General features: G+C 36.9%; 3 protein-coding genes across 5 annotated transcripts in view; all 3 read left to right on the top strand.

Annotated features, from left to right (window-relative positions):
* The window catches only part of LOC109829079 (CDP-diacylglycerol--serine O-phosphatidyltransferase 1), a 15,282-nt gene extending 5,502 nt beyond the window's left edge, over positions 1 to 9,780 (top strand). The window contains exons 9-12 of the mRNA XM_020396155.1: positions 1 to 52; positions 8,459 to 8,712; positions 8,805 to 8,893; positions 9,374 to 9,780. The exon at positions 1 to 52 is cut by the window's left edge and continues 2 nt beyond it. Of these exons, the coding sequence (XP_020251744.1) occupies positions 1 to 52; positions 8,459 to 8,712; positions 8,805 to 8,893; positions 9,374 to 9,501 (523 nt within the window). The 3' untranslated portion in view covers positions 9,502 to 9,780. The remainder of the gene's footprint in view (positions 53 to 8,458; positions 8,713 to 8,804; positions 8,894 to 9,373) is intronic.
* On the top strand, positions 14,049 to 15,190 carry LOC109829081. The gene is made up of 2 exons (XM_020396159.1): positions 14,049 to 15,063; positions 15,158 to 15,190. The coding sequence occupies exon 1, from the start codon at positions 14,049 to 14,051 to the stop codon at positions 14,994 to 14,996; it is 948 nt and encodes a 315-aa protein (XP_020251748.1). The 3' UTR covers positions 14,997 to 15,063; positions 15,158 to 15,190.
* On the top strand, positions 14,896 to 17,580 carry LOC109829080 (serine/threonine-protein phosphatase 7 long form homolog). 3 transcript variants are annotated; one of them, XM_020396158.1, is made up of 8 exons: positions 14,896 to 15,006; positions 15,102 to 15,190; positions 15,267 to 15,769; positions 15,849 to 16,073; positions 16,152 to 16,239; positions 16,324 to 16,746; positions 16,814 to 16,874; positions 16,957 to 17,580. In XM_020396158.1, exons 2-8 carry the CDS (start codon positions 15,113 to 15,115, stop codon positions 17,268 to 17,270), a joined length of 1,692 nt encoding a protein of 563 aa, XP_020251747.1. In that variant the 5' UTR covers positions 14,896 to 15,006; positions 15,102 to 15,112; the 3' UTR covers positions 17,271 to 17,580. The 3 variants fall into 3 exon arrangements, with proteins under 3 accessions (XP_020251747.1, XP_020251745.1, XP_020251746.1); XM_020396156.1 differs by lacking the exon at positions 14,896 to 15,006 and having other exon boundaries at positions 15,073 to 15,190; XM_020396157.1 differs by lacking the exon at positions 14,896 to 15,006 and having other exon boundaries at positions 15,073 to 15,190; positions 16,960 to 17,580.

Consider the following 24,186-nt stretch of genomic DNA (forward strand, 5'->3'; position numbering starts at 1 on the left):
GAAAACATATGAATGGGTTGGTATAAGCCGGCAGCCAAATATCCTTGGTAAGGTATGTTCTGTTACAAGTACTTTTTTTTTCATTTGCTTAACATTTATGTAAGCTACTCCTTTTGATATTGAGCTCTTGTTTCCATGAATTCATTCCATTACTCTGATATGTATGTTAATTGCCTAACTAGTACTGGTTGTTAAAATATTAAACTAATTATATGTCAAGAAAAATGTTTATAGTATTAGGATTTAGGAAATTGAGGAGAATTGGTAGTAATGTTGCGCGCCTTTGCGGAAGCGTGCTCACAACCAAACGAGTTCGCGAGTCCCGGGAGAAGATAACCAAACCAAACACGAACACAATTCAATCCAAATAACGACAAACCAATCGCAAACACAGAGGTATACGTGGTTCGGAAATTTGCCTACGTCATCAGGTAGAGGATGGAGAGATTCCACTAAATCAAAGAGAGTACAAAAGGGTTACAATCACTCAATCGCTCGAACAATCCCTAACCAAAAGATCTCTTACTTGCTCACAAGTTCTCCCTCTCAATATGCTCAGAAGTCTAACAATTCTATGATATTCAACCCTAGAAAATAGTGTTTGATTACATATCAAATAACAATCCAAACAGAGCAGGAAACCAAGCCCAGGCCCAGACCCGACACACAGTCGACTACCGCACCAGTTGCGGTCGACCGTGGCCAACGACAGAAACTAAAAATTGATTACAGCTCGCGGTCGACCGCCGCGCCAGCCGACACGGTCGACCGTCAAAAGTCCAGAGACTTTTCCCTGTGCTGTGCATGTTTGCAGTCGACCGCCACACCATTCGCGGTTGACCGTGAAACTTCCACATGCTGTCAACTTCATTTTTCCTGAACTCTTCAAGTAATGCTTAGGTCACAAGTTCAAACCATTCTCTGTATTAAGGGGCTGCATGTGTCCTAAAGTCTTTAGCAATGTATAAAACCTCTAAGTTCGGTGAAGATTGAGGGACACGATTCCATATGCTAACTTATAGGTCTCTTTTGCATTCGAAGGCCTGGATTTTTGATAATTTTCTTGAAGTTGCTTTCATATGTAACCTCTATCTGGCTCTGCACCTCGAACTTGAAACTTGTGATGCAGGTTTCTTGCACCACAATGCTATTCTATTTACCATTATTTAAAACTACGGCAACATTAATATTGCATTCTATGCTATGGCATTCAATGTTTATGTCATTCATGTCAAGTCTAGACTATTGAGATGTAAATTATAGGAGCTGTGACTGAATGGCACTTTGGGCTACTGAAAGATTTCATATTTGAAATAACTGCCCTTTTATTGGTGTTGAGTTATTTAGATACTAAGTGAATTAGTCAATGTTGTAAGGACCTAGTTGTAAGAATGCATTAATATAAAAGAGGGGTCTCTCAATGAGAGAAACTAACCCTAATCTTTTTACATGGTATCAGAGCCCTAAACCTAGCCGCCTCCCTCTTTAGCTCCAACCAAATCCGAGTGAGCGTGGACGAAGTTTACCTGCTTCGAAGGTCGAGGTCGACCCAGTGAAGGTCGGAAGCTAGTGGTCGAGGTTGATCTGGACGAAGGCTGATCGGTACCTGCTCGCCACGGTGAACCCCGAGAGGTGGTCGACGGCGGCCTTGACGTCGCCTGAGAGATGGTGTCGTAGATGTCCTCGTAGACCCGAACCAGATCTGGACTGTATCCCATCAGCTGGCAGCGGCGGATCGAAAAAAAGGTCGAAGTTCGAGGCGTAGGAGACGCCACCGACGAACTCGCGGGAGAAGTATCAGGATCGGATCTCGACGGGGAGCTCGTGGAAAGATCGGACGGCTGAGTTTGCGCCATCGAGGATGGTCGACGGCGGACGCCGTGGTTGATGACGTGGAAGAATCTGAAGGCTCTGGCGACGGTGCTGATGAGGTCGACGATCTGAAGGCTCTGGCGGCGGTGCTGATGAGGAGCGAGGTAGTGAGAGATCGACGAAGGAATGATCCAATTTCTTCTAGCGAGGCAGAACTTCCCAAATCGACGAAGGCAATGAATGACTGATTTGGGGGGCTTAAAAAGTTAGGTTTTTTTTATTTGGGGTTTTTTTATTGTGGGGAAGAGAAGACGAAAAAGGGGATCTGTATTAGATGAGTAGGTAGTTTGGTTCTGCTACAGTAAAAAAAAGAAAAAAAGGAAAAAAACAGAAAGAGAGAGAGGTTCTTGATTTGTAATAGTTTATTTAGGTTCCCTCGACAAGTCAGTCCTAGAACTGATGAGAGTAGAGCTGATATCTCACTTTATTAAGATATATTGCTTCTTGGTTCTTGTTTCCTTGGTGAAACAAGAATTCTTGTTGATTTATCTATCTTGTTGTACTGTCGAAGTGCTGTCGGAATTTTTTCGTTGCGCACCACAAGAATAGAAGTTGGACCGATGACAAAGACTGGAAAAAATCCGATGGAGGAGATCATCACGAAGTTGAACAACCTGAGGGTATTCCAGATCGAGAAGAAGATCAGCGCTATAGTCCAGGGAGAGAGGACTGTACAGGAGTACGCCATAGAACTGGAGCGCTTGTGGCTCGATCACGATCACTTCTCGCCCCTAGCGAGCTGCAAGGACCCTAAGTGCAAGGAGCGCGAGGCCTCTTTACAGAAGAGGACCATGTTGTTTTTCCGAGGTTTGGCTCCAGCGTATGAGCAGAGGACGACATTGCTACTAACCCAGACGAAGATCCCACCACTAGAGAGGGCAGTCTCGGCCATGATACAGGAGGAGAGCCGTATCAGGCTATAGTCTGGGATAGGTAGACTTACAGGGGAGAAGTCTGCACTGGTGGTATCCAACCCGGATAACACTGGATTCAAAGTGGAGACTAGGCAGTGCTTCAACTGCGGAGAGGTAGGGCATCTGAGACAGATATGCCCTAAGACACCCAGAGAAAGGAACTGGGGTGAACGTGGTCAGATTGGTGGCCGTGCAGGTCGAGGAGGCAGGGGGCGTATAGGCCAAGGAGTTGCTCACCTAGCTGTGGCAGATGAGTCTCAGACTACTGCTGGGATGACTGGAGCTGAAATAACAGAGCTGGAGGAACTACGTCTGTTCAAGCTTCAGGCTGAGAGTTCGAAGGGCAAGGGACAAGTCACCCAGGATCTGGCTACCACTACATGCTTTGGTAACTTTATTGGTTATGCTCGTGCGAACAAAGGTACACAGGTTCAGGCACTTGCATCCACTAAAACTCATGTTGATTGGATCATAGACTCAGGTGCATCTAGGCATGTCACAGGAACATCTAGTGAGTTTGCATTATATTATCCGAGTAAGCATATGCATCCTGAGATAGTTCAGACTGCTGATGGGACATCCCAACCCATCAGGGGTACTGGTTCGGTCCATTGCACTTCATCTGTTACCTTGTCATCAGTATTACATGTTCCTTCGTTTTTAGTTAACTTACTCTCAGTCAACTCTCTCATTGATCAATTAAATTGCACCGTGTTATTTGATCGAGATTTGTGTGTCTTTCAAGAGAAGGGAACGGGGAGGAGGATTGAGACTGGTATCAGACGTGATGGTCTTTGGTATTTGGACAGGGAGACAGCAATAATTGCTGCTGCTGTTAGCGGAGGGCCAGAGGCAGAAGCGATGCTTCAACATTGCCGGTTAGGGCATTTATCTTTTGAGAGTTTAAATAGATTAGAACCTGAGTTAATGAAGAAAGTGGATAGAAAAGAGTTATTTTGTAATGCCTGTGAACTTGGAAAACATACTCGTTCTACTTATAGAATGATTGGTCTTCGAAGTTGCGAACCATTTGCACTTGTCCATTCTGATGTTTGGGGACCATGTCCTACTACCTCTATCAGTGGTTTTAGATGGTTTGTTACTTTCATTGATTGTTATTCATGTATGACCTGGATATACATGATGAAGCAGAAATCAGAGGTTTACAAATGTTTTCAAGATTTCTCGGCTTATGTGAAGAAACAGTTTGGAGTGTAGGTGAAGATTCTTCGAACAGATAATGGGACTGAGTATTTAAATAAGGAGTTTGCAGCTTTCATCTCTAATCAGGGAATTGTTCATCAAACCACCTGCCCAGACACCCCTGCTCAGAATAGGGTGGCTGAGCGTAAGAACATGCATATACTGGAAGTGACACGCTCATTGATGTTGACAATGAATGTGCCTAAGTTTTTATGGAGTGAGGCTGTTATGACAGCAGCTTATTTGATCAACAGGATGCCATCAAGAGTATTAGGGATGAAGACACCATGTGAGATGCTTTTGGGCTCGAATGTTTTTGTTGTTCCACCAAGAGTGTTTGGATGCACATGTTATGTGAGAGATCACAGGTTGATGATGGGTAAACTGGATCCGCAAGCAGTTAAATGTATCTTTGTTGGCTACTCATCAAGTTAAAAAGGATACAAGTATTGGTGCCCCACTGAAAGAAGGCTGTTTGTCAGTATGGATGTGACTTTTTGGGAGTTTGAACCTTTTTATGGGGAGAAGACGGAGTTGAGTTCCTTGTTCGGAGATGGCTCTACTGATGCTAGTAGAGAGGGGGAGAATGAGAATGAGAATGATATTGTGGTCGGGATGATTCCATGTCCTCTTGAGTCACCGAGTAGTGATGGTACATCGCCGAGTAGTGGTGGTGACTTAGGAGTTGGTAGTCAAAGTCAGGGGGAGCTGAGAGTATACACAAGGAGACAGAAACAGCAGTATGAGCCGCCTCCCGTGCCTGTGTCAGTACCCACAAATGTTGATGACCCAAGTCCCTCCTCTCCAGTGCCTTCCTCTTCCTCTCCAGTGCCTTGCTTTTCTCCTCCACCTGAGTCGATAGGTAACGATTCCTTCCCTGATACCTCTGATACTCCTGTCTTGCCCCGCAGAACCTCTAGAGTCAATGCTGGAAAACCTCCAGCTAAGTTTGGTAATTGGGATACTGATATTGCGAATTACATTTCATATGCATCCATTCCACCTGCATATAAGTCATTCATTGCATTGTTACATTTAGTGCATGTACCTAACAACTGGCAGGTAGCTAAGCAAGATCCTAGGTGGTTGAATGCCATGCACGAGGAACTCCAGGCCTTGAAGAAAAATAACACATGGGAGTTGGTACCTTTGCCAGCTGGGAAGCGTGCTGTTGGATGTAAGTGGGTGTATACGGTTAAGCAAACTCCAGAGGACAAGATCGACAGATACAAGGTCAGATTGGTTGCTAAAGGCTACAACCAAACATACGGTATTGACTATGACGAGACATTTGCTCCAGTAGCAAAGATGAGTACTGTTAGAGTGTTGGTGTCATGTGCTACCAACTTTAATTGGCCACTACATCAGCTAGATGTCAAGAATGCCTTTTTGCATGGAGATCTTCAAGAGGAGGTATATATGGAGATTCCACCAGGCTTCACTACTTCTCAAGTAACTGGGAAGGTGTGCAAGTTGAAGAAGTCTTTGTATGGGTTAAACAGTCTCCGAGGGCATGGTTTGATAGATTCAGGTTGGCAGTTTGTAGTATGGGGTACAAGCAGTGCAATGGTGATCATACTGTGTTTTACAGGCACTCCAAAACTCGTATCACTATCCTGACGGTCTATGTTGATGATATTGTAATCACTGGAGATGACGCTGAGGAAATCCTACTGTTGAAGAAGAAATTGAGAGAGGAATTTGAAGTTAAAGATCTGGGACAGTTGAAGTACTTTCTCGGAATTGAAATTGCAAGGTTGCGAAAGGGTATAGTGCTTTCTCAGCGGAAGTATGCTCTGGATCTTCTCTCAGAGACAGAGATGTTGGGGTGTAGAGTTGCATCTACTCCTATTGAGCAGAATTATAAGATGAGTGTCGAGGGTGGGGACCCTGTGAGTAAAGAGCAATATCAAAGATTGGTTGGACGACTTATATATCTATGCCATACGAGACCTGATATTACTCATGCAGTGAGTGTGGTGAGTAGATATATGCATGATCCTAGAGAGCAGCATATGGAGGCAGTTCGCAGAATTCTTAGATATATTAAAGGAAGCCCAGGAAAGGGGTTATGGTTCAGGAGTTTTGGACATCTGAGAATTGAAGGCTATTGTGATGCTGATTGGGCGGGTTGTATGGATGATCGTAGATCCACTACAGGCTATTGTGTATTTGTTGGAGGCAATCTCGTATCTTGGCGTAGCAGGAAGCAAGATGTGGTGGCTAGGTCTACAGCTGAGGCCGAATACAGAGCTATGGAAGTTAGTCTGTGCGAGTTGATGTGGGTAAAAAACATATTATCTGAGCTGCGTTTGTTTAGAAGAGACTCCTTACAACTTTGGTGTGATAACAAATCGGCGATTAATATTACAAACAATCCAGTTCAGCATGATCGCACCAAACATGTGGAGATTGATCGGTTCTTTATCAAGGAGCAACTGAATAGAGCAGTTCTGACTTTAAGCTATGTGAAATCAGAAGAGCAGTTAGCTGATTGTTTAACAAAAGGATTAGGTTCTAGAGAGTATGATATTTTTTGTAACAAGATGGGGATGATTGATATCTATCGCCCATCTTGAGGGGGAGTGTTGAGTTATTTAGATACTAAGTGAATTAGTCAATGTTGTAAAGACCTAGTTGTAAGAATGCATTAATATAAAAGAGGGGTCTCTCAATGAGAGAAACTAACCCTAATCTTTTTACAATTGGTTCTACTAGTATTATCCTATCACTGTTAAGAGTGGTACATTTGGCACATGGTATGTTTCAAACTTAGATCTTTGCAGTTAAGAGTGTCGTATTTGTCATGTGGGAGGGGTCAAAACCTACAGCTTGTTTTGACCTCTTTCATCACAATCAATTTATTATTACCATAAATATTCAATCATGTGATATTGCATACTGTCATTTTGCTGTTGAAACAAGCTCCTACTGAATTTTGTGGGGTCGAGCTGAGTTCAAATGTAGTTCGATAGAACAATGTAGTCCACAAAACCCACCTCAATATTATGAAAGATTATCATGATCAAGTCTCTGAGATCCCTTACCTCTATAGTTGTATTCATCCATGTACATGTTTGCTCATGGGCATGCCGGAGCTTGTGCATGTATGTACACAAACATACTTGTACGTACATACTCTTATTGAGGTTTTAAGAAGATATCTCAGTCCTTATGAACCAACTCTTAAAAACTATGGTTTTATTGGGATGGAAAGTTTTAATCTAACTAGCTAGAGAATCTGGAAACTTCGAGTGAATCAAGATCAGGCTTAGAAACAATGTGATCTACAAACATCCAAATAGAATAATGCAAAGAGAATCTGGAAACTTTGAGTGAATCTGATATATGGAAGGAAAAAGATGACCAAGATCAGTGAATAATGCAAAGAGTTCTGTATGCTGTCGCCACAAAGGGACTTGAAGATATGATACATTATATGACATGGATACACTGTAGAGAGAAGAACATCTAGTACACTAAAGTGTAGTGCTGCCCTTAACAAATGATCAGGTCTGTATAAACCTTAAACCCGCCCCAATAAGCTTTTAAGCCCTAGTCCGCTCTGTCAAACCCCTAGAGAGTAGACTGGGGTGAGGGAGGCTTTGAGCCAAGAGGAACAAATATCATTAAACTTTTAACAGGAAGTCCCACTGGGGAGCTTTTGGGTTTCCACTATACATTGTTTTTTAGGGGGGAGGGGGTCTACCGGTCTGATATCTGCATACGCAATTGTCTGCGTAATGATATTCATGCAATAAAAATACCAACTGGGGAGTGAACTATAATTATGGACAATAAAGCATGGAGGACACTGCGTTCCAGGTTTACAGTACTACATACATGCATGTCCACATGGCAAGAATATTACCCATTTTTCCTGGTTTAACATTGATAGAAAAAGGAATCTGTGCAAAAACTTGAAGATTCTAGTATCTGACAAGTTATATATGTAGATTTTTTTCCCCATAAGATGGAGATTTCAGGTGGAGGTAGTTATAAGAATCTTTTATTGTATGAAGGATGTGACTTAATTCTCGTTGCTGGTCTCTTAGATACACTAGGATGTTTTAAAGGGGTGTTTGGCAACTGAAATGTGTAAAGGTGAGGTGGCAAGGCAACTAATGCGACATTAACTTTCTTCAGCCGCTGTTTAGATTGTCATGGAAAGTAGAAAGTGAATATTTCAAGCTGAAAAGATAAGGAGAGAGAATAAAATTTTAGTTCCACTCTCGTCAGTATCTTTCCATTGGCTTTCTCCAAAACATGGTGAAAGTTACCCAACAGCCCAAAAGGTCACACATCTGGTTTTTCTTTCTAAAATTATTCATGCTTTGTAAATAATTTTTCAAGCTAGACTTTGACATCTCTTCATGGAAAGTTGTTCTGGCCTTCTTTTCTCTCTTCACTTTTATATCTTCGTCAGTTAGTTAATATTATTGCTCATGACTTTGTTGGCTACTTTCAAGGTGAAAAGAACATTGGGTCAGTTCACACCTGCACGATGGGACAAAGATGAGTGGCATCCTCTTCTTGGGCCATGGAGGTTCATCCAAGTATTGAGTCTTTGTGTGGTGTTCATGATCGTTGAACTCAATACTTTCTTCCTCAAATTCTGTCTTTGGATTCCACCAAGAAATCCGGTAGTCATATATAGGCTTGTGCTTTGGTGGCTAATCGCGATACCAACTATCCGCGAGTACAATACTTATTTGCAAGACAGGTCTCTTTTTTTTTTATTTTGTAAAATTAGAGAGTCCTAAAAGACAAATGCGTTGTTCCTTATATACAACTTTATATGGCTTGTGATTTCAGTAAACCGGTTAAGAAAGTCGGAGCATTCTGTTGGCTTGCCCTAGCCATATGCATCGTGGAGCTTCTTATATGTATCAAATTTGGTCATGGTAAGTGTTCTTTTCCCTTCCCACACACAAGCAAGACTTAGATTTTTTTTATATAAAATTTTAATTGATTGTACAGTATTTCTTGTGAGCATTTTACTTTAACTAGATCTGAAAATAATATTAGATAGCATATCAATCATCAAATGGATACAATAATTGCAAAAGTACCAGTTTTGACGGTACTGTTACAATTATGGTAGGGCACTTCCCAAATGTAAGTCTTATTATGTCATTTGAGCTAGAATTTGATCTCGATTTGTTATGTAAAACCGAATACTTCTAAAGAATTGCAAAAGTTGCATTCTTGGATGACTTGACATAGATGTGGGCGTCATCCTATAAAACCATGCACTTAACCTGAAATAAATCTATATGAGAAAACCCAAATTGATTTACTTTTTGCATCACACTCATTAACGGACTTTTTTATTTTTATTTTTATTATTCAACTTGTAACCTAATTTATATCTCTATATACAGGTCTGTTCCATGACTCGATGCCTAAATGGTTGATTGTTTTTTGGTCATCAGCGGGGTTGGTCCTCTCGATTTTCCTCTTAATTTGGTCGTGGCAAAATCATAGAACTTTGCGGAGAAAGAGGCAATAATCACCAAATTACATTTCCGTTTCGAGTCATCTCCAAATTATTCTTTTTACCCTTTTATAATTACAAAATCCCTTTTCATCGATGGTATCTGTAAATATGCATTGCCCTAAGTTCTGTAAATGCTTTTTAAGTTGTTGCTCAGACTGGAAATCAGTCTTGGCATGTAGAGGATTTTATTTAATTTCCCATTTATTCTTGTTTTATTGTTATTTCTTAATGAAACATAGAAATTGTTCTTGGTTAAGAGCCATTTTCTAATAAATCATTTGGCATTTTTAACTCGAATTGAGCATATTATTAAATCCTGTTTCCTCAAAACTTAAAAAGTAGGGCAGAAAGTGGCATCCATGTTTGTGTCTGTATGAATCAGTTTGTGCATGTGCATAAGTAAATCTACTGTCCATCTGCTAACTATTTATAAAAGTGAATCAGACCTAGTGTCCCATAATATCATACTGTTATTTTACCGCACAAACCGTGAATTCTTTCACATTTGAGCAAACATGAAACTTGATCCAGATTTTTATATCATTGTTTGTGAAAATCTGATTAATAGATTACTGTATACTTTTTTCAATGGAAGCGTTTTCACATAAATTGCTAAAAACATTTTAAAAATCTATTTTATATTTATATATTATATTATACTCCCTTTAAAAGTACGACTTTAGGAAAAGTTTTTCATAGTTAATATTATGTTTCATTATTTTAAATATTTCCTTTAAATCTTAATTCCTAATTAATCTATTTTATATTTATATATTATATTTTATACTCTCTTTAAAAATACGACTTTAGAAAAAGTTTTTCATAGTTAATATTATGTTTCACTATTTTAAAAATTTCCTTTAAATCTTAATTCCTAATTATAATTATATCCTATCTTAATACCTTGTGAATTAAGTATAGCTCAATAATTAAAAAAATATTAAAATATATAAAACAACTTCTTGATATTAGTTTATTAAGATAAAGTAATCATACATAACTAACATACTATAATACATGAATTATTATAAACAATTGGACAAAAAGTTTTAAAAATTGTGCAAGATACCCTCAAACGTTTAAAATTACACAAAAGATCTTGACATTTCACAACTTAAAATAACAAACATGAAATTTAAAAATTAATAGCAACCTCCGAAAAAATTAAAATTTATAAATAACACCCTCAACATTTCAAGAATTGTAAAAACACCCTTAAAGTTTAAATTACAAAAAGCACCCTAAAAATTTACAATTTGTAAAAGATAACCTCAAAGTTATAAATATTGCAAAAAGCTCCTTAAAAAATTAAAACCACAAAAAACCCCTCAAAACTCTAAAACTTATAAGCAAAAAGCTCCCTAAAAAATTAAAATCACAAAAAACCCCTCAAAACTCTAAAACTTATAAGCAGTACACATCAAATATGAAAATTATCAACACACCACTAAAAATTTAAATTTTGTAAAAAACAACCCAAAATTTCCATAATTGCAAAAAACACCCTCAAAATTTTAGAATTCTAAGAAATATCTTAACATTACAGGCACCTAACTTAAAATTTAAAATCTTTAAAAAATGCTCCACAAGTTTTAAAAATTGTAAAACAGATCCTCAAAAGTTGAAAATCACAAAAAAGCTAAAGTTTCAAAACTTGGGAAAGAAAAAAAGTAATTATTTGATATTATTTCATTAAGATATATACATTTAATTTTGAATTTATGGTTTACTATCCTTTTCAAAATCTAAAAATAGTCTAAGATGACGCTGGTAAAAGCTACCAATAGTAATAGATTAAAAATATCTGGTTTATGAATAAAAATTAAAATAATATATGATAGATTAAAACTTAATGTCATTGTATAAATTAAAGTAATTATATATAACTTTACAAACAGGTTAGAGCAACAAAAATACATAAGTACCATTAATTGATTGAAGACTAAAACACATAAACTTGACAAAAGATTACAATATAATAGCTTAGCATCAACTGACTATAATTTACAAACATTAATTTTTGCCATTAATAATATTTATAGGGTAAAAAACACAAATATTTATATATGGAGAAACTATCAAAAAGTTCTGAGGATATCCTTCAAAAGAATAAAGTTGTTTCCATTACAAATGCAAAAATGAAGGAAATAAAACCAAAATTTGAAAACGTCCATGAATCACTTCAATTGTTATTAAAATAAAGCATAAGCATCAAAGAAGCACCAACTGATTTCCCCTTGAAGAACATATGGACTTTGTCCCAATTAAAAAAAATAGTTTTTATGAAAGATATAAGAAAAATTAGTATGTCATAACCCTGCCTAAGCAAAACATATAAATTATCCTTTTTATTTTTCATGTTCAGTATCGTGACTTGTGCTACTTTTTTTTGGGGTATGATGAATAAATAAGGATCAATTCCTGAAGACACGACCAAAGATAATGATGTAATAGTATTATTTAATTTCTAGATCCCTAAATGAAGGTAATGTATCTCATTAACATTAACCTTGTATCTTTCTTAAATTTGTAGAGTAGATATGCATGTCATCATAACTTTCCTCACTAATATATATCAACCCAAAGATACAACTTACTGAATAAATAAGAGAATAGTAAATAAACTAAGAAAATATCTAACACAATAAAGAAAAAATATTATATTTTTAGAGTAAAGCTCCTATCCACTTAAGTGGATAGGAGACATTGTCTACCAAACTTTTTATCCACTCATCTCGCCTCTAGATTTGTGCCATCAAGAGATGTACAAATCTCAAAAGACTCTTCATATCTTTCACGGATCCCAAGGTAACATCAATAGATAAAAAAGTTGATGGATGACTAACTTCTATCCACTTAAGTTTACATAAGCTTTCACCTATATTTTTAAGTTAATATACAAGGCTCATTCAGATCCAGCTGCCAATACAAAAACATCTTCATTAACGCTCTTTATAAATGTAAGAGAAATTCAAATTACTGATATATGCAACCATCACAATATTTGTGAGAGGTATGATCTTAGAAAATCTACTCTCAAATTCATACAATCAAACCTAATAATAATTTACCAATACACATATACGTTATTGCACCTTTAAGAGAAAGAGAAATATTATTTACAATAGAGTTGAGCCGTGATTCTACGCTTGCAAATGCTACACCAAGAAGGTGGACAAATAATAATGAGTGTTCAAATGATAAATATTGTAGAATCGCGGATGACATAGTACCAATGTTAAGTCATATCCATTCTTCATGAAATAAACATATCAAAATTAAATATTAACGTTACAATCTAAAGTAAATTGATAATAAAAAATACAAGTATTTAATTCGAATCCTCGTGGAAAATAACACAAATAGAGCAAATGTAACATTATTGATGCAACAAAAAGTCTTATTCAATGGACATGAGAAGAATTCATTACAGAGAAAAACGAGACAATTCCTACCCTTATTTAAGTAATAAATTAAAAACACAAAAAATTCCTTAAATATGAAATTAACATTTGTTCTCATTGAAATAGGAAAAAAACCAGAGTCCGTATTTTTAGAAGTTTGTGTTAAAAATTGGAAATACATTTAACTTCTTTGTGCAGTTAGACGAGAAGATAAAAGATGATTGGGTTCATGAAAAGATAACAACACAAGAAATCCAGCTCCAGCCTGATGTTACAATTGATGTAGACGATGAACACACTACTCTAGAATTGCCCAGGGGAAAAAAATAAAGATGGAGAATGATTGATCTTGGCTCAATAAAAAAATAAAATAGAAGGAATAAAAGACAATATTTTGTAAATTATTATAGAATAATTTAATTTTTTGAGTAAAACTAGGAATCTTTATAAAGGATTTTTATAAAAAAAATTAGTATTTTTATATGGGAGAAATTTTTAAAACAGCCCATTTTTCAATTTTATTGTGCAAAATCGACCGTCTCAGAAATTAATTAGCAAAAACAACCGAAAAGGGTCGATTTTGCAATTACGGAACTGCACGGGACTAGTAGTCCCGTGCAGTCCGCCTACCCCACTAACTCCGCTTTCTTTTCGTTCGTTTCGTTCCTTCTTTCCTTCTGCGATCTCGTGACCACTCTCCCCCGAAGAAAAAAAAAACCTGCTGGCCTCGTCGACCCCCGCCGCCGATCACCGCCATTTTCCGTCGCCGCCGATCACCGCCATTTTCCGTCGCCGCCGACCCCGACGCTCTCGTGACTGAGCCTTCAACCCCCCCAACCCCTAGCCTTCAACTTCGACTTCGACCCCCTGCCATTTGCAGTCGCCGCCTAACCCTAGCCCTCCGACCTCGTCGCGCATCCGACACCATCGACGCCCACCGAACCCCCATTCTCAGGTGTGTTTTTCTTTTTAATTTTGCTGTTAATTTGGGAGTTAGGGTTTAGTTTAGCAATTATTTACATATGAGAGGGTTTAACAATTATTTTTGAGAGGGATATTCATCAAATTTGCTGTTGGAAGTGGTTTTTTGAACTTATATACAAGTGGATTCCAAGTGTCCGTGCGCCAAGAATAATTACCTTTATTTCGGATAGGATGAAAGGAATTATAAGGGCGTTACATGAGGGTTTTAGTGCACCACATCACCATCGATATTGTTTAAGGCATATAAGAGATAATTTCAAGAAAAAACACGGTGAGATTAATTTGCAAAATCTTTTGTGGCAAGCCGGGTGTGCGACCGACACATTAGTGTATGAACATTGCAGGGAGAAAATCAAGTCTTTGTCATTAGATGCACATAATTGGATTGAAAATAACTTGAAGCCTCAATTCGAGCATCGGTGGGCATTATGTAAGGATGAGGGTGTGCGGTTTTGCATGATGACGACTAATTGCTCCGAGAGCTTTAACGGCGTTCTTAAAGGAGCACGAGCTATGCCAATACAATCTTTGGTTGCGAGAACATTCTATAGACTAAACGCATACTTCAACAAAAGGCGTGGTGATGGCATAGACTGGACAACACGTTACACACCAAAAAATGAGTCCATTTTGCATAGAAGAATTGAGGCAGCAAGATCATGTCAAATTACTGTATTCAACGACAACGAATGGCAGGTACAAGATTGTGACGGTATCTACACCGTTAAACTATTTGATGTTGATTGCACTTGCACATGTAACATACCACAACTCCAAAAAATACCCTGTGCACATGTGCTTGCGGCTTCTTCTAATCAGCCGGGAGGTGCTAGAATTCCCAGAAATCGGTATTGCTCGCCTTGGTATTCAACAGCTCACTATCAAAAGACATATAGTGAGAGTTTTCATCCACCTGATGATAGTCGGTATTGGCCTGAATATAATGGACCACATATAGTTCCACCTCAGTACCGGAGACAAGCAGGTCGACCACGATCTGTGCGAATTAGGGGAACCATGGATCAAGGGCGAGAAGGAGTGGTCAAGCACAAAAAATGTAGTCTTTGCAAACAACCGGGACATACTCGACCTCGTTGTCCATCTAGACACAATAGATAGCAACTAATTGGTAATTTATATCATTTTTTTATTTTTATATACTTTAATAAAGAAACTGAATTACTATATGATTGATTATTAACATGTGTATAATTATATGTGCAGGTTTGTACACCATGGATCCTGGGCCGGTTAGTGATGAGGTCTTATATGACCAGGCTCAGCATCGTTCACATATTATATCCTGTACAGAGGTAATTCAGTTACTTTATAATTGTAATATTTGCATTTACATAATATTGCATTCTTATACTATCATTGTCTATACAGAGAGGTCCGAGTATCGTTATGGTTGATCATAGCCTCAGCCATAGCCGTTGGCGGTTAGAGGATGAGCGTATCATAGCAGCTGTGGGACGGGCCGGCTTCTTGACTTGTTCAAAGCTTCGTTGGATAAAGCTCGATTGGCCCCTACTGATTGCGTTGATGGATAGATGGAGACCTGAGACCAATACTTTCCACTTCCGAATGGGTGAGGCTACCATTACTCTACAAGATGTATCCGTGATACTCGGTCTCCGTATAGATGGTCCGTGCATTACCGGCACTGATAGTGATGTATGGCCTCGAAGATGTGAGGAGTTGTTAGGTGTAGCTCCAGAGACTATGCCTAGAGGAACTATTAAGTTGAAGTGGTTGAGAGAGACCTTCTCAGTACCGTTGCCTGTTGATGCCCCACAAATTTTGGTTGACCAACATGCACGTGCATACATTATGCACATGATTGGTACTATATTATTTCCAGATTCAAGTAAAGATAAAGTGCATGCGAGGTATGTGTATTTATAATATGAATCTGTATTTCATTGAATTAGCTTATTTTAATAAATTGGAATATTGTGAATATGCTAGGTGGTTACCACTCCTCGAGGACTTGGACGTATGTGGTACAAAATCGTGGGGTAGTGCTGTTTTGGCGTATTTATATAGAGAGATGTCAAAAGTGGCACTTATGCAAAACAGTGAGCTTAAAGGGTGTCTAAGCTTATTGCAAGTATGGGCATGGGAGAGACTTCATTTGAAGCCAAGACTATGCACGCATTTACAATTAGATGGACAAATTCCACTGGGATGCAGGTATTGTATTTTTAGTGTAGCGAATATAATTGTAGTTATCATTGTGGTACTAAATGTATGATAAATATTTTTTTGTAGATGGAATGTCGAAAAATGCTATGACGAGACCCCGGCTAGACAATTAGATTTCTACCGGAATGAGCTTGACCGTATGAAGATTTTTCAGGTAATTCTCACCGAAAAACATGCGTTTTTTCTTCTACATACTGAAAACCCAATTCTGATATGCAACTGCAATAAATTATTGTAGATGGAATGGGAGCCCTACACCCAATTTCTACCTCAGCTACCCCCAATATGCACAGAATACCAAGTTGTATGGAGAGCTAGAGTTCCTCTTATATGTTTGGAGATAGTAGAAATGCATGTACCGGACCGCGTGCTTCGACAATATGGTCTTGCACAACATGTTCCGCAGTTTGTTGAAAAGATAGAGAGGAAGGCAAAGAAAGGAGGCCAACAAATAAACTGGATGATCGTGCATCAAGCTTTTATACACAAATGGAATGATAGGCATTTTTGTATTGTCAACCAAATTGAACCAACTCCTCGGGAATCAGATTACTACACTTGGTATTGGGACATAACCCGAAGATGGATACTTCATTCGACCACAATACCGGTTGAGTCGCAAAGAGGATATGTGCCCCGGGGTATAGATGAGAGAGAATTAGTAAGTATTTTCATATTTTGATTTAAGTCCATTTTTATTGGTACTTTATGTGTTGAAAAATTTGCAGGTATCAGCAATAGATGAAGTTCAAACTCTTGCAAATCGTGGTTTGGAATTGGCTCGAGCAGGTACGAAAAAATTAAATCTCAAATTTACATTCTGTAATATCAAATTTAATATGAAATTTTGTTTTTGAACTATCTATCGCAGCAGATAGAAATCCCGAAGCACATGAACATGTATCAATATATCAGGCTATAATGCAGAGGCTTCAACAAGCCTTACACCGAACTCACGAAGATCGTCATGATGGACGGGAGGTAAGGTCATTCGTATATACACGACAACAGCGACAAAGTCGAGGACGACGCAGAAATAACGATGAAGCTGGACCTTCCCAACGTGTCGACGATGGAGCTGGACCGTCACAACCACAAACGCAACCGGATCACGAACTCGTCGAAGGGCGGTATGGAGGACGACGAAGACAAAGGAGGAGGAGGAGAGTTCTTGGATGTATGTAAACTACAGGTTATATACATTACAAAACTATTTAGGGATGTGATTTTTGGATTTGTAGTCGATAATATCATGTGATATGTTTGATTTCTAAGTGGGTTTGTGGTGTTATTATGCTGGATTTGTTAGTGGGAGTTTGTGGTGTGATGTGATTTGTTTGATTTGAAATGAGTATGTGGTGAAATCAGTATGTAATTTGTTAGTGGGAGTTTGTGTGGATGTATGCACAGGGACTACATGAAATGCAGTGGTGAAATGAGTATGTGACTTGTTAGAGGAAGTTTGTGTTGATATATGCACAGGAACTACTTGAAATGTAGAGAAAATTGCACAAAAATGTGCACAGCGAGTGCACGGGACTGCTAGTCCCGTGCACTTGGTGTTCAGCAAACGGGTAGTGCTCTCTGCTTAAAAGTCGGGACTGCTAGTCCCGACTTTTAAGCAGAGAGCAGCTGCTGGAACACCAAGTGCACGGGACTGATAGTCCCGTGCACTGGGTTTCAGCAGCGGGTTTGCTGAACACCAAGTGCACGGGACTAGCAGTCCCGTGCACTTCGGAAATCACCCTCCGCTGCAAAACCGACCCTTTTCTCCTGAAAAGGGTCGGTTTTGCTAATATTTTTCAGTTTAGGTCGATTTTGCCTATTAAATTTTAAAAATGGTTGGTTTTAAAAATTTCTCCTTTTATATGCTTATGTGGATGATTTTATCATATAAAAGTGTACTAGAGTTATCATTAATTTTTAGTAAAATCAATCACCTTGGTTTATTGGTTTCATTATTCATCTTCCTTTTATGATACTATTTTTTCAAGTGTAATCACTTTTGCAGCGCTATACTTTCTCAGATCAAGCTTGGTTTCATGTTGGTCCACCGTGGGGTCTCCAGCTTCGGATCCTCACTGACTGTATGATTCCTAACATCAACAGTTTGGCGCCCATCGTGGGGTCTCCTCTCCTTTTTTGAGAAAACATACTAAGTTCTAAACAAGGGCATGATTCTGTTCACTGTGAAGAACGACAACGGAATTGTATCATCCAAACTAAATGAGGTCAGGAGTTGCATCATTCAAGCTAAGGAAGATTATCCTATGGCTACAAGGAACATGTTGGCCTTTTTATTTTGATGATGTTTAACAAATAATTTACTTCTAATGTTGTTTGTCTAGTATTTGTGTTTTCGTATTTATTCTAGGCAAACAACGAATTGGAGGATGGATGTAATTACGCTTCAACGATGATTTCAAATGGAGGTTGGCGGAATTATGGAGTGAAGCCTATACAAATCAAGTTAAAGATCCATTACAAGCTTCATCCGCATAGTGTACCAAGTTGAGCTACATCGAAGATCAAGATCAAGATTGGGTAAATTAAGTTTAAGTTTTATATTATGTGTGTTAGTACTTTAAGCTCAATCTATATACACACATACACGTTTTGGTTTTGTATATATATAGTTATATATATACATATATGTTTTGGTTTAATTTCATAGATATGAAACAAATATATATTCATATACATACTCATATGTTTTATATTCTATTGTATTTGTGAAAATATTATATTCATTGTTTATAGACTTCATAACAATAGTTTATATCTTTTATTAAGTCTACAAAATTATTTTGTAATGTTTCAAAACATGGTTAAACTAAAATGTCAAAATTCATATGTTTACATTTCTATGTTTTGGATCTCCTTACAAAATAATGATATTTTACATTTGGGAAGTCCTTTTTGCAAACCAGTCTTTGTAGCATGTTTATTATCATGTCTACAATCATTCTCTAAAGTTTTACATTTTCTTGAATTTATTTGATATTTTTAAACAGTGTTTTAAAATCAGCAAACTGTTTTCAAACCTAAAAATTTCATATATCAGTTCACGGTCGACCGCCACGGTTGACCGCGCCTGTGTTTTTTGCTGAGTGGGCTGCAGAACTTTCGTGATCGACCGCCACGGTCGACCGTCAGCTCGAAAATTCCCACGGTCGACCGCCACGGTCGACCGCTAAGTCTCTAGAAGTTTTATGAGTTTCAAAGCTGGCTCCCCCCCCGCCCCCACGGTCGCCCGCCACGGTCGACCGCTAAGTCTCTAGAAGTTTTATGAGTTTCAAAGCTGGCTCGCGGTCGACCGCGAGTTTTCCACGGTCGACCGCCGTTCACCCCAACAGTTCTTTTTGTACAGATTCGTATTCCTGATTTTTTAGGATTTTTGTTGTTCTGTTTGGGCTTTTGGCTGTTGGTTTCTCTTCCTATATAAAACCCTCAACCCCTCTTCTATCAGTAACCAAGAAGTTTTTTAAAACAAAAGTTTAATAAGGGTTTAAGTTTGGTTAGTTTGTTTTAAGTTTGGGGTTTTACAAAGAGGAACTTACATCAGTTGTTGAAGAGTTCATCTTCAATATTTTATCATCATCTCTTTGTGTTTATAGAGAAGTTTCCTTAACTCTATTTCCTAGCAGTTTTACTATTGTATTTTATATCAATCTTATTGTTAGTTCTTATTGAGTTAAGTTTTATTTATTCTCATTGTTACTCACACCCACATGAGCTTATCGTATTTTCATACATAGTATATTTGGGTTGGTGAGAATTGTAACAATTGAATGTGAGCTTTCATTGTGTTCTTATCTATTGTAGAGAACAAATTTATTGTTTGTTACATTGTGAGATTGTAAAGTTTTCGGTGAGCTAGAAAAAATTTATTGTTTGTTACATTGTGAGATTGTAAAGTTTTCGGTGAGCTAGAAAACCGAGTGTGAGGAGTGAACGTTGATCGGTGAGCGTTGAAAACCGACATTGTGAGTGTGAGTGTTACGTTGATCGGTGAGCGTTGAAAACCGACATTGTGAGGTGTAAACGTTATTCGGGTGAACGTAGAAAACCCGATTGTGATAGTGGATTTCTTCCCGGGAGTGGGGAACGGAGACATAGGACGGAAGGTCCGAACTCCGTGATCATTTGCTTGTATTTGAGTTTGCTTTGGCATTTCATTTGTGCTTAGTGTTCATTACATTCTTATCGCCATTGTATATTGCCCTATCACTTTTGTAGATTGTTTATTTCATCCTTGTGTTAGTTTATATATCATTGCATATATTTTTATCATATAGGATATATCTCATTATTCATATTGTATATTCTTGCTCATATCATATTGTATATCTATCTTTTAAAAATAATATTTTAATTAGTTTTAATTTGCATAAAATCGGATTTAATTAGCATAAGACCCTAATCATCCCCCTCTATAGTCTAACAACTGGTATCAGAGCTTGGTGCTCTTTGATTTAAGGTCTAATCACCTTGAGTTAAAGATCTAAGTTATCTTTTTATGCTAATCTTGTTTTGATTGTATTTGTATCTTGCTTGCATATTTTTTACAATTTATGGATATGAATGATGCATCTTGTTTAGGCTATGATTCTAGTATTACTCCTAAATTCAATGTTTTTCCCTATGCTCAATGGTGTTCTAGATTCAAAATATTTGTTCAATCTAAAAATATCAATTTATGGGAAGTTATTGATTGTGCTTATATTGTACCCACCTTAGAGAAATCCAAGTGGAGTAAAGATGATCATAGAATGATTACTATGAACAATATTTTGTTAGAATATTTACTAAATGCTTTTAACTCATCTCTTTCTAACAAGTTTGTTCATTTTGAATTTTGATAGTGCTTACACCTTGTGGAAATTTATTGAAGCACATCAAGGGGATTTGGAGGTAATCCAACAAGCTTTGAAGGATCCAACTTCAAGTTCATATGGAGCATTATGCACACGGCCACTAGGCGATAGCCCTAGTGAGGTTTACGAGTTCGAAACCACTAATGATTTATCTAGTGATGAACTAGCTTGTGCTAGTGAAAAATTATTGCATGCCTTTAACAAATTGCAAAATGATTTTATTGATTTAAAATGCAAGCATGATAATTTAAAATTCGATCATGAGTTGTTAGCATCTAAGTTTGAAACTATTTCCAATGAAAATGTGATCCTTAAAGAAAACAATAAAAAATTAAAATTGGATCATGTTTCTTTAACTTTAAATGTTGCTAGTTTAACTCATGAAAAAAAAATAGCATGTTAGAAGTAGAGAACATAAAAAATGATACTGCTTCTTTTATAAATGATTATTTATGTTCTACTTCTAAAGTTAATGCTAATATGCCTAATGATGAGTTGAACAATGTCAAAAACCACATTTCTTCTTTAGATTCAACTCTAACTACATGCATTAACAATCACAAGAAGCTTATGGATATGTGTGCCAAGTCTAAGCCAAAATCATCTACTCACTATGCACACTTGGATAGCAAAGTTTACAAATGCTCTATTTGCGGTCGTAAAGGCCACCTTGCTAAATTTTACTATGATGCACACAAACCTAAGATTGCTATTACTTCATGTGCATCTCATAAGGCTTCTTCTTCATCACATGTACACACACATGCACCCATTGTTCATCATAAGCATGCTCATATGTTTAAATGTGATATATGTGGTCGTTTTGATCACTTAGCAAAATATTGTTTTGATTTGAAAAATAAATCTCATTTGCCAAATGTTTCTAGTAGACCACATGTTTTTAAATATGATATTTGTGGTAGGTTTGGACATCTTGCTAAATTTTGTTATGATATGCAAAAAGCTTCTAAATTGCAATATGTTCCAAATAGACCATTGTTTAATGATGTTTCTCATTTGCAAGACAATTTAAAAGAACAACCTATATTTGCAAATGTTTCTCGTGCACGAGCTAATGGTCAACATAAGCAAATAGATCTCTTTCATTGCACAAATTGCAATCGGAAGGGTCATTTGAGTGATTATTGTTTTGACCGTGTTAGTGCACCGTATATGCCCAAAAGGGTTCATAACCCTAGGGCTTTGAGCTTTATTGATAGGAGTCATGTCCCTAACCAATCCGTCACCAAGAATGTTTGGGTGTCAAAATAATTTTTTTTAACCAAGAATTTTAGTGTTCTTAATTTTCCTTTTCTTGGTTTTGAAAATTATGTTTTAAAATCTTTTGGTTATGAAAATAATTTTTCTTTGATCAAATCTTTTGTTTTCATGATTATTAGTTTTGATTTTAGATGAGAGGCTTGTATTTATATAACCCTCTGGGTTTATTGGGTGTTTATTCCCAAATCATGTTTACCGGATGCTTAAAAGTTTATATGGGTTGTTACTAGCTCAAGAGCTAGATATAGTTACCTCTCTTGATTTTTAAAAATCAATGATGATTTGGCTTTATACTTTTAAAGATGATTTTTTTTCATAGTTCATGATTCTTGTATGTTTTATAATCTTATTTTTGAACTATGAAAATTTTGTTTTGATTTGTTCTTTTGAATTCATTATATAGCACAAATAGATAATTCAAATTTCATATATGCTTTATAATGTATTCTATGAGTGCTTTGATCAAGTTTCACAAAGAAAGTTATCTTTATTGATCAAACATCGTTTTTCGGCTTAAAATTTGATTTATGATTTCATTTGGTTGATTTGTTTTCACTTGAAATTTTTTTTCATGATTCTCATGTTTTCCTCATTCCTTTGTTTTCATAAATCTATTTTTATACATTATGTTTTTATAATTGTGTAATGAGACACTTCTTTCATAAACGACATATTAATATGTGTTCTCATTGTCTTGTTTGTATATGAGTTATGTTTAGCATATTTTTTATTTATGCTTACTCACATGTTTTTGCCTTAGCATTCATTGCATATATTCATTAAGGCATTTTGATAGGGGGAGCAATCCCTACATCTTTCTATGTGTTATACTTACCCATGCTTATAGGTAGGGGAGCTTTCGCTCTCTTCATTCATTTATTGTCCCCTTTTTGATGTTGTCAAAGGGGGAGAAATATTATGAGTATATTCTTTCTTGTTTATATGCATGTGAATTATAATTTATATATTCATTTCCTTTCATGCACATATTCTTTTTGTAAATTGTTTGTCATCATCAAAAAGGAGGAGATTGTTGGCCTTTTTGTTTTGATGATGTTTAACAAATAATTTACTTCTAATGTTGTTTGTCTAGTGTTTGTGTTTTCGTATTTATTCTAGGCAAACAACGAATTGGAGGATGGATGGAATTGCGCTTCAACGACAATATCAAATGGAGGTTGGCGGAATTGTGGAGTGAAGCCTATACAAATCAAGTTAAAGATCCATTACAAGCTTCATCCGCATAGTGTACCAAGTTGAGCTACATCGAAGATCAAGATCAAGATTGGGTAATTTAAGTTTAGGTTTTATATTATGTGTGTTAGTACTTTAAGCTCAATCTATATACACACATACGCGTTTTGGTTTTGTATATATATAGTTATATATATACATATATGTTTTGGTTTAATTTCATAGATATGAAACAAATATATATTCATATACATACTCATATGTTTCATATTCTATTGTATTTGTGAAGATATTGTATTCATTATTTATAAACTTCATAACAATAGTTTATATCTTTTATTAAGTCTACAAAATTATTTTGTAATGTTTCAAAACATGGTTAAGCTAAAATGTCAAAATTCATATGTTTACATTTCTATGTTTTGGACCTCCTTACAAAATAATGATATTTTACATTTGGGAAGTCCTTTTTGCAAACCAGTCTTTGTAGCATGTTTATTATTATGTCTACAATCATTCCCCAAAGTTTTATATTTTTCTAAATTTATTTGATATTTTTAAACAGTGTTTTAAAATCAATAAACTGTTTTTAAACCTGAAAATTTCATATATCAGTTCACGGTCGACCGCCACGGTGGACCGTGCCTGTGTCTTTTGCTGAGTGAGCTGCAGAAACTTTCGCGGGCGACCGTCACGGTCGACCGTCAGCTCGAAAATTCCCACGGTCGACCGCCACGGTCGACCGCTAA

Source organism: Asparagus officinalis, chromosome 1 (assembly GCF_001876935.1).
Source record: "Asparagus officinalis chromosome 1, Aspof.V1, whole genome shotgun sequence".
NCBI lineage: Eukaryota > Viridiplantae > Streptophyta > Magnoliopsida > Asparagales > Asparagaceae > Asparagus > Asparagus officinalis.